This window comes from Atheta coriaria, unplaced genomic scaffold (genome assembly GCF_025399875.1).
Source record: "Atheta coriaria isolate IRGN ID8LTWV9N9 unplaced genomic scaffold, Caltech_Dcor_3.1 contig_106_pilon, whole genome shotgun sequence".
Classification (NCBI taxonomy): Eukaryota; Metazoa; Arthropoda; class Insecta; order Coleoptera; family Staphylinidae; genus Dalotia; species Dalotia coriaria.
This window is the reverse complement of record NW_027045616.1, coordinates 1-10,824: the sequence shown is the minus strand read 5'-3', so window position 1 is coordinate 10,824 and position 10,824 is coordinate 1. Positions and strand designations below refer to the sequence as shown.

Here is a 10,824-nt window from a genome sequence, read left to right as displayed (position 1 = left end):
TGCTAATCTTATTGATAGAATTGACTCTTACTACGAGTATGTCTAGAACAAGAGAGTAAAAACGAATTACATTTTTATTAAACACTGCCGGAACGAAGTCGCGGGCAACAGCTAGTTAACAATAGTTTTACGTGAGGGTGAATATTAATAATAGTCAAAGTAACGAAAAACAAGATTCATTATTTATTATCTTTAATATCTTATTATCTATTATTTTATTTATTATCTTTTAAATGACATACCAGCTGTATTTGCAAATTTTTTCCACGCGGTGGCGCTGATAAACTTTGATTTGTAGTCTAGAATGCTACCTAGGAAGCATTATTGCACCACGTGGGAGCGACGCGAAACAGTCGTGCATCTGTGACTGTGATCTATATAGGTATACTAACAACACCTGTCCTAGGCAAAGCTGCCCCTTACTAATATCAATCAGGTAACCTGTAATTTTCCATCATTTTAACGAGTTTCTCACTGAAACGAAACGCACTTGACGCTGTCGCGATGCGCATATTCATTCGATTCACCTGAACATGTACATCGGGTAGGAATGGACGGAATGTGCATCGGTAGCACAAACGGTTCCATGCCAGCTACACCAGAGGGTACAAACTCGTCAGCTGAGACAAACACGACAGAGGATACAAACTCCTCGGCTGATTCAAATTCGCCGATTGTTACGACGCCAACGACCAGCGAAGAGAATGCATGTGCTCTGCCTGAGCGCTGCCACTTAGACAGCGACAGTACGCAGAGCGATATCTTGGAAATTGTCTTGTCGCCGAGGAAGTCGTTTTGTAATCTCTCTGAGCAGCCACCAATCGGTGTCTACTGGGATATTGAGAACTGCCAGGTGCCAAAAAACAAGAGCGCCGCCGGAATCGTCCAGCGTGTCCGCGATGAATTCTTCGAGGGTCACCGACAGGTTGAATTTGTTGTTGTTTGTGATGTCTGGAAGGAGACTGCACATGTTTTGAATGACCTGCAGGATGCACAGGTACGAATTCCAAGCATTCATGCATGTATCTGAAACAAATCAATGATTATCTATTTCTTATCTCAGGTGAATGTGATTCATGTCAAATCAATTAGCAAAAATGCAGCTGATGAGAAGCTGCGGCAATCACTGCGACATTTTGGCAATACGTACAAGGCGCCTGCCACTGTCGTGCTGATCTCAAGTGATATTAATTTTGCGTCTGATATATCCGATCTGCGATACTGCAAGCAATTGCATATTATTTTAGTTCACAATAAGAATGTTTCAAAGGTACTGAAACGCTATGCGCATGAGACTTATTTATTTACCGATCTTACGGATACTTTACCTATGGTTGCTGTTAAGGTAATGTTAAATTTTAGCAAACAGATCAGAAATTAATCGAGATTCGTTTTGCAGACGCCTCAGACTGCCGATATTTATGTGAGTAATTTACCAAATGGGTACGAGAAGAAGTTGTTGAAGAATCGGCTCAAATTTCTTTCGGACAACTGCGGCGGACGTGTTGTTGCGGTTGATCCGGAAACAGGCACTGCTGTCATTCGTTGTTCAAGTTTGCACGTCGCAATCAGGTGTGTAACACAATTCACGATTACTTTCGAAGTTTGAATAAACGTATTATGCATGTTTTTGACATTAATGCATGACATGACTTTGACCGTTTGCACACGTTCGAAATCGTGATTTTTGATCAAAGATGGTGGCAGATTTGGTCAGTAGTAGTGTGGTCTCCACCTGAGCAACATGTGATATCGTCACGCACGAACAATTTACAAATTATTTATTTTTTTATTTAATTATTTATTGTACATTTATTTATTTTGTGGTGCTAAGCGCCTTTTTAATTGTACGCTCGTGTTATTTTAAATTGTATGCGCAAGAATGGCTTATCAACTACCAATCAATAGGTAATTTTTCGTTAAAGCCACGTGTTTGTTGCAAAAATATCGCCGGAAACGAACATGTCGATGGGTGCTAACGTTAGATTTCTGCATGTAGGGCCCAGCGGCGGCTCAATGGCGAAGATGTCTACGGAAGAAAAATTGTCGCCAGCGCAACTGAACTTCCGAACGGTTTGAACAAAAGTCAGGGACGTAAAAATAGCAAATACTTCTACTCCAACGATTCCAATTCAAGGCCCAATCAGGTATTGTTCATATTTTGCGTTCGTTTAACTTGGTTTAACATTTGTATGTGCACAGGGTTCTAGTCGTGGGGATTGGCGTAGTCCGTTGAATCGGACGCCCGACTCCCAAACAAATAGCCTCAACTGTGATCGCTCCTTGCTGCCAGCAAACAATAGCGTCGAACTGATTATTTCTAATCTCGACACGAATATACGTGATCTCCGCATGACGCTGTACAATCACCTGAAGCAATACGGCACCCTTCATAGTATTTCGTTGAACTATCACGATGTAAAGCCATCGGCGGTGGTGAAAGTGGCCAATCGGCAGGATGCAGAGTTTATCATTTCGAAGATGCACCGCCAGAAGGTAGGCTCTCGGCGTATCTCGATCGCGTACGCCCGACCCAGGGGCGGCGATGACGATGAGCTAAAGGAGCGCATCGTTTACCTGCTGAAAGAGTCTCCCACTAACTCAATTCCTTTGTACCTGCTTCTTATTACGCTTGAGACCAAGTACCTGATGCACGTCTCTTTGCATGAGATTACGAAACTGCGCGATGTCTGTCAGATTGTCGAGGAAAACGGCGAGCGCCTCGTGACACTCACACCAGAGGTGCTTGCCAATGTACCGGCAAATCTACAAAAACCGCAACAGATGCATTATTGCTGCGTGCACTGCCCGAACGGCATCACAGACATCACAGTCTGGCAGCCAGACGTGTATCAGCCACCGTGCGTGAACATGTCGCTGAAAGAGTTCAGCCGAAAGTTGAATAAAATGCTTACATCACACATGGGCACGCTGCCATTGTTGAGCTTTACAATTTGCTATAGTTACGAGTTCGGCGAACCGTTGCTCACCAACGGCGTGGACGGTGTACCATTGGAACATCTCGTCACTTGCGTTTCCAATGTCACCATTAAGTATGAGAATGCGAAGAATAAAGCTAAGTACATTGTATGGGAGATGGCTTTGAAGCCTGATGACTCCGAAAACTTAAGTTCCTCACCATTGGCGAGCAGTATTTATCTTTTGCGTCGCGAATTTGTTGATCTCGTGCACCATGAGGCAAGATGCCAGATACCTTTAGGTAAATTTGTTCCTGCTTATCATCATCACTTCGGGCGACAGTTGCGTGTTGCCGATTACGGCTATACCAAGCTGGACGACTTGCTGCACAGCCCGCATTTATCAAAGGTTGTGCAGATTCTTGGTGAAGGCTCAAATCGAATTTTGACCCTCACGCACTCCGCACAGATGCGGCGCTTCATCAACGATCTGCAGCGCGTGCTTAAGACGCAGATTTCGAAAAGTATCACTCTGAAGGAGTTCAACGAGATTTACTTGAGTCTTTTTCGTAAAGATTTCGCCGCGCATGATTACGGACTGTGCTCGATTGAGGATCTCCTGGATGAAATGCCAGATCATGTTATTACCTTGGATCGGTCTAGTCAGGAACTTACAATGGGTATTCCACGGCGAGCACGTACTTCCGACGAAATCTTTCGCACCAAACAATTTTCGGCTGATGTAATATTATTGAAATTTCTCGAATTACTGCTTTCATTGCAATATTATTGGATTTTTTCTATTTTCACAGGTGGTAAAACTCTTGTCACATTCGCCGAACAACTCGATTCTTTTCGACAAATTTGTCCCGCACTATCATCATCACTTTGGATACCAGTGCAAGGTGTCTGATTATGGGTTCACGAAGTTGATTGAATTGTTTGAGGCGATTCCGGAGACGGTGAAGGTGGAAGAGTTGCCAAATTGCAATCGCCGAATCAGCCTCACTGCCGAGCAGTCTCTGAATTTGCTCGGCAATCGCCTTGTTGATTTGATCAAGAAGTCTTCCGGTGGTTATTTGTTGCTGGACCAACTTGCGCACACCTACATGCAGGAGTACAAAGTGCCGCTGACTCCACAGCTATACAACTGCTGCGAAGTCAAGGACGTCATTGATAAACTGACCGAATTTGTCACACTTACGCACAGCCATACCGGCCAAATTCTCACGATTGCCGTGAATTCTGTGATTCCCGTACAAAAAAATGTGTATTCTACGTTCGCGCTGCGCGTCTGGAGTCTGCTGGTTACCCCGCCGCATCAATGCGAAGCACACAAGCTTATCTTTCGTTATTATATGCGTTTTCATACAACTATTACAATCGCATACTTGGAGCATTTGGATAATATTATCGTAAGTTCAAATTACCGTTTATAAATATAAATAACTTTATTTCATCATATTATATCTTTACAGATTACTCGCGCATCCAATACAGAGATTACCGTTTCCTTGGTTCCACATTTTATTAAAGTTGCTAGATTCTACCAGTTGTTGCGCGCCCATGGTGGGCAGATGCCATTCAGCCACTTGGGAAGCTGGTATCAAACCGAATTTGGTGAGAAACAACCCGATGAGAAGGCGTACGAAAAGTTCCTCACCGACTGCAGCTTTCTATACGTGTTGAGCCGCACACGCAAGAAGAGTGTGGTGGCGCTGAATCCGAAACTTAGCGAATTGCACCTGCCGTTGACCCAGGATGCGAACAGCTGCGATTCGGCACACTCGTTCTGGCCGGCGGAGCCATCCAGGGCGCTGGTGCAAGCTGCCACGAAATACTCACCTCCGAAGCCGGATTCACCGCCCCCGGTCAACGGCAACGAACTGCTTGCATGGCAACCATTGCAGCTAACGCCTACTGCCGATATGGAGTTTTTTATCTCGCTCCCACAGCCGGATGCCCCAAAGAATCTATCTTATTTCAATACGCTTATTTCACCATCGAAGACTCTACTGCCAGCACATCCAATGGGCTCAATAATCTCAGCCTTTCCTTCCTCACCGGATGCCAGCGAGCTGCCAAATCCGGACAAATTGATTAAATCAGGTAGGTTTGTCAGAAATATTCCACCACAATTGATTAATGTACTAAATACATTTTTCTAGTCGTGTGTTCCGATGATTCCGGCGATTCGGGTGTGAACAATTCGCATTTTGCGTCCGCTGACGAAATGGACGTTTCGTATGATCAGAATTCCGGTGCGAGGTCGAAGAATTCTCGCACAAATTCCGACTACACCGTGCAGCACCCTTAAAGCTGAGAGCGTGAGCATGCATTTCAACTTTACGTTTTCAAATAAATCCTCATTTGTTCTCTTGTTTCACTCAACGTATTCAATATGCATTGCGGGGTTACAATGCTGATATTTGAACACAGTTCGAGTTAGATCTAGTGAGGCCACACATTCTTAAGCATTTTATTTATAAAACCGAAAAAAGAACTGAAGAAATAAGTTAGGGCTAAGTTAAGAGAATAAATTGATCAACTTGTTCATAAGTTGAAAGTTGGAAATGCGACTAGGATACTCAGAAAGTGAAAACATTCCATACGAATGTGTAGTTATATTCAAACTGTGATGTTTCCTACCATTAAGTCACCAAAGATATATTTTCACAAATTGCAATTAATTTCATGTGTGCCATAATGAGTATTCAAAGATGTAATTAATCTCGTTGCGTTTATTATCTGCTAATAATTTGTATGTTGTTCGTTATGTTGTGCTCTTTTAAAATCTTATATTCATTGAAATTCTAGCGATTCTCACATCTTTTTCAATGATTGTCGATTTTAAAAACATACATAAAGAGAATGAAATTTTAATCATTTGTGCATTATTCTGCGTCCGCGTATGTCAATCCAGGTTGCCTCTAGGTTGCTGAAAGCATGCAGATAATTAATTTAGATACTTGTTACCAAAGTGAAAAAAGCATATACGAATGAGAATTCTTCAAGAATTTCAACCCTACTGGGGGTATTTTATCTTTTGAGAGACCACCTAGATTATTCCACTACTACTAATTTTATATTTATTCTGACTTCTCAACCCAAATTTCTTAGAAATCTATTACATTGAAATATTTTTTGTTATTACATAGCTTGAAAAGTAGATATATACCGCATATATATTTTAATACCAATTTGTTATAACTGTAAGCTCTTGTATTATTATAGCTAATAAAGTTTGTACTTTTGGATATATTCGATTGTTTCAGTTACAGATTGACATAATTAGCTGTTACAAAGTGTATCGAACGCTGCCACTGACATTTGAAAGTCTTCTTCCCGATTGAGGAATATGCCTTGAAACACTTGCGCGAATTTCGTACTCACATCGTCGTCTACCTGATATGAGTCGTACAGTTTCTGGAATAGAACTTCAACATGTTTATTATATTCTATAATCCGGTTTGCCTGTTCCTGTATCGTTGGTATGTCGCTCTCATGATCCTTCCAGCTTGTTTCGCGAAACTGTTCACACAAATCACCGAGACGTTCTGAGATTATCTCCGAAGTCTTTAGTTGATCACAAGTGCCATTAGGCAGTTCGGAAAATAATTCACACAGGCCCTCGTAGTTTTCGTTCATTGCGCCGTTATTTTCGTGAATGAGCTTATCGGATGTGACAGATGTGGAACTGTTTGCGCTTATGAAACTCTCCGCATCCACACCGTCCTCGTATCTATTTATATTGTTATCACATTCCGAACCATCAGATTGTGATTCATTCAAAATTAGCGGTGGTATATCCATGTAGTAATTCTCCACACAACGCAGAATGGAATTATCTGTTTGCGGCGGATAAGTTGCCTTCAATGATGTGGCGCTGAAAAAACATTCATCACCGTGCATGGAACTCGAGGAGTCGTCATCATCATCATCATTATATTGACTTGCGTTCTTATCTTTATCATTCCGCATGTTTTTCTGAATTCCGCTGTTCCTGGCAAAGATGCGTTCAAAATCTGCAACGTTTTTCTTCACTACATCATGAACTACTGTTTTTGAAGATGGCCACGGGGCTTGATGGTTTTCAAATTTGGGCTTCTGGGGTGCAACGTCTTCAACTGTAAGACGTTTCCAACCGCTTTTCAAGTCTGCACTTTGCTTGCATTCAAATTGTTTAATTAAGGCCAATACTTTTCGATTTTCTGCAGTACTGAACATGATCATGAGTTTATCTTGATCTTAGGAGTGCCACCTACTCCTAACTACTCCTAATAAATTTAGTTAACGCTGGATGATTATGAAGGAACAATAAATAATGCGAAATGTCTATTTAGGGACATTTTGACTTTGGTTTTTTTTTGTATACCTGTAATTGATATAATAAATGTAGGCAGCGTTGGATTTTTTCTCGGTGTTTATACTCAATTTCACTGCGTACATTGTTCTGATTTTTACACAGTTTATTTCTACGAGAATGTATTTATTAGTTTATGGATTACTGCCTGTAATTTTAGGCGTGATATCCGTTGGATTACTCTTGGGATACTTGACGTATAAAATAAGTGAGTACATTTAACCATTTCTACTGCTACAGCATAGAAGATATTGTATTTTCAGTATCGAAAACGGGCCTTGCTTGTGCACGGGTGCAGGCGAGTTTAGCGCGTCTGAATGCAGTTGCTTCCGATCACAACGAGTATGTGGGAATGGAAGGGGACGGGGCCCCGAGAGAAGATGTCTCCGAAAATGTCGCCTTCTTTGAGCACGAAGTCGTCTTTCAGTGTCGTCGTAAGAGTTCGCAAAACGCTAATATAACGTGTTTGTGTCAGTACGACCAACCATTCCCCATCTTCCCGACTCAGCGCAAAAAGATATTGACTAAATTGTGTATCAGGACCGAAAACGTGTTTATGTTGGGGGCATGTATCGTTTTGGCCGGATTGCTGTACAACGAGTTGAAAAAACCCGACATGTCGAAATGGGAATGTTACAAGAGATTGATTTATAACTCGTTGTGGCAGTTCTTTGATTATTGTCGAAGCTGCCTTAGAAGGATGACTTCGGTAATCTAACTCTTTGCGAACATTTCATTCGAAAATTTGGGGCCTGCTAACGACTTATACGACAATAAATGAATTTATAATTGAAAGCACCTTATAACTTATCGATGAGATCACGATTGGCGTTGTTTACATGTTGAATGATATTAGAATATCTTATCATCGGTGTTATCTTATTACTCAGGTCTCACACACTTACTTGTTGTATGTTTGTCAGTATCATTGCAAGTGTCTACTTGTAAGCTGATTTACTAGTTGTTCTCAAACAGTGCACCACACCTTGTCTTGTGGCATCATGATGCGACCGAAGGTGATGAACTTAATTCAAAAATTCGAGAAGTTATCAAACGACATGGTGAAACCCAAACCACCTGTGGTGCGACAAAAGTCAATACCAGCTTATGTGGAGCCGCTTGAGGTACCGCCGGTCAACCCGGTTCAATCCGGTTGGAATCATAAACCTCTCGTGGAAATTGAGAACAGAATCAGGCGGCTGAAGAAGTCACTGAAGCAAATTGTTCCAGGAGATGAGAAAATGGTCCTGGCTGAGTTCGTGGAAATGCTGGATTTGCTCATTCAACTCAGTAGTATCGATACGGACGGTTTGAAGGCGTTGAAAGTGAAGAAGGACTGCTGTTTGGCGGAGCTGAAGCAGGCGAAAAACGATTTGACAGAATTGATAGCAAGCGACGGTAATGCGCTGAGTGGACCTATGCAAGGCAAGTGCATTTTATTATGTAGAACTTGAATATATTATAATACAATACTTGTTTATTGTGTGTATTAGTATTACGAAGCAATTCTACTGCAATTGACGCTGCAGACTCCGACGATGACTCATCACCAATTCGTAATGCCCAAATGGATAATCCTGATGATAACGCGTTCATAAAAACAGGTGTGGTTAATTCTATGACTAAACAATTTGAAAGCGACCACGATATCAGCGCTTCCAGCACGAAGTCAAAAAGCGACACCAACATTACTTCAAATTTAAACCACGTAGAAACTACTTCAGATGTAGAATGCGAACCTACCGAGTGCAACAATACGCGTCAAATTTCCCAGCATGATTTAAGCAGCGAACTCGCCTACTACAAGGATGTGGTACCTTCTTTGGATCCGGAAGATTTTATCAAAATTGAATCCATCAAAGAGCATCTACAAAAACTGATGATTTCAGCTGAGAGTTGCAATGAAATCCAAGAAGAACTGGCAAAGTTATTGGAACAAATTGAAGTTCTGTGCGCCGCAGTGCCCCAAATTGATGAAAACACATCTCCAATTAGTGAAACTTCTTTTGAGGATGCCTCCGAGTCAAACACGAGTACATTATTGGATTTACAAACACGGTGCCAGGAATTTCTGCGTTCCGAACAAGCCTATGTTGATGTAAAATGTCAAAAGTTACCCGAAATTATTGATAATGATACTGATAACAGGACAGGAGATAATATTCAAGTGTTAGATATTAATATTCCAGGAAATAATCGCTTAACCGAGTCTATGGTTATGATCGAAACATATAAGATAAAAATACAGGACTATTTGAAGCTTCCTGATATCGAATTGTTGGAAAAGGAAGGCCTTATCGAGGAAAACATTACAGCCATTACTAATTTCTCCCCCCACCCAATTGTTGCACAGCAACTGGAAGAACTTCTAAGCAGTTATAAAGAGCTGCTCAACTTTATTATGGAGACAAAATTTTTGACGATTTTTAATGAAACCATTGATGACGATAGCCCGAACAGTGAAATTCCAGTAAATATTGATACGTTCCATGCACTATGTGCGGAAATTCGCAATTATTATCCGCACATTGAAAGGCTTCCGGAATCGTCACCGGCACAGATCGAAGTGCTTAAGGACAACTTATTGCAGGTGACTGAAGAAATATTCAATTTTGATGTGAGTTTCAGTGAAGAGTTAAACATAACAAAAGAGAAGGCTTTAAAAGAATTAGATTCCATGCTTAGTAAATTAATGTAAATTGTTACGCCGATTGTCAATGTATATTATTTTTTTGTTATACCAAATATTAATTAAAGGTACGGGTTTGCGGGTTAAATTTATTTTCAATTGTTATTCGACCTACTCCAAAATGCAAACGGAGCAAATTCAATTTTCATTTACTAATGGATATTGGACATTATCTAGCCTCATGTAGACTTGACTTACGGTATTTGTGTATAAAATCGCAATTCATTGAGATTGGGTGGTGCATGCACACTTTCGCGTACATGTGTCACACGGACACTCCACTTAAGTGCATGCCCACTCACTGCCTCATAAACAATTGCGCACTGCTACGCCTGCGCGCCAAAGAGTTTGAAACACTTTGTACTTGCATGAGGTACCATAAAGTGTCCTTAGATGGCGCGACAAAGCAGGCTTATCTTAAAATAAAAGATGCCCTTCACACATTGGTCTTTCAACCCAAATAACTTACTGAAAGTACCCAAAAATTCATATCTCTTAAACTAAAAGCGACAGCGACCAACGAATCGCTGATTATGAAACATTGGAAAATTGTCTATCAGATAAAAATTAAAAATAATTATATTTCCCACAGTAAAAGGTCGAAAAACGCGACTAAAAGTGCTAAAAAGTGACATTTTTCGATTTTTGCCCATTTTATTGAAATGCGAATATCTCGTAAACTTAAAGAGATATATAGGTACAATTCGCAGAGAAAATTCTACGGACTTGATACTTCTTTTCGACGATTTTTGAAAATTCATATCTCTTAAACTAAAAGCCAGAGCAACCAACGAATCGCTGATTATAGAAGACTGGAAAATTCTGTACCAGATAAAAATTTAAAATATATATAT

At 40.9% G+C, this 10,824-nt stretch overlaps 2 protein-coding genes across 2 annotated transcripts; both read left to right on the top strand.

Annotated features, from left to right (window-relative positions):
• Positions 1-313: 313 nt before the first annotated feature.
• On the top strand, positions 314-6,179 carry Marf1 (meiosis regulator and mRNA stability factor 1-like protein). The gene is made up of 9 exons (XM_065316636.1): positions 314-436; positions 549-997; positions 1,064-1,345; positions 1,400-1,572; positions 2,000-2,147; positions 2,203-3,660; positions 3,731-4,333; positions 4,397-5,027; positions 5,087-6,179. The coding sequence occupies exons 2-9, from the start codon at positions 551-553 to the stop codon at positions 5,233-5,235; spliced, it is 3,891 nt and encodes a 1,296-aa protein (XP_065172708.1). The 5' UTR covers positions 314-436; positions 549-550; the 3' UTR covers positions 5,236-6,179.
• Positions 6,180-8,138: 1,959 nt separating this feature from the next.
• On the top strand, positions 8,139-10,058 carry LOC135803006 (uncharacterized). The gene is made up of 2 exons (XM_065316637.1): positions 8,139-8,706; positions 8,775-10,058. The coding sequence occupies exons 1-2, from the start codon at positions 8,283-8,285 to the stop codon at positions 9,977-9,979; spliced, it is 1,629 nt and encodes a 542-aa protein (XP_065172709.1). The 5' UTR covers positions 8,139-8,282; the 3' UTR covers positions 9,980-10,058.
• Positions 10,059-10,824: the final 766 nt, after the last annotated feature.

Excerpts from the sequence above, each read along its gene's own strand:
- LOC135803006 (XM_065316637.1), top strand. The coding sequence starts at position 8,283 with ATGATGCGACCGAAGGTGATGAACTTAATTCAAAAATTCGAGAAGTTA. Across the intron at positions 8,707-8,774 it reads GCTGAGTGGACCTATGCAAG|TATTACGAAGCAATTCTACT; the intron begins GCAAGTGCATTT and ends TGTGTGTATTAG.
- Marf1 (XM_065316636.1), top strand. The coding sequence starts at position 551 with ATGGACGGAATGTGCATCGGTAGCACAAACGGTTCCATGCCAGCTACA. Across the intron at positions 3,661-3,730 it reads CCAAACAATTTTCGGCTGAT|GTGGTAAAACTCTTGTCACA; the intron begins GTAATATTATTG and ends CTATTTTCACAG. Across the intron at positions 4,334-4,396 it reads AGCATTTGGATAATATTATC|ATTACTCGCGCATCCAATAC; the intron begins GTAAGTTCAAAT and ends ATATCTTTACAG.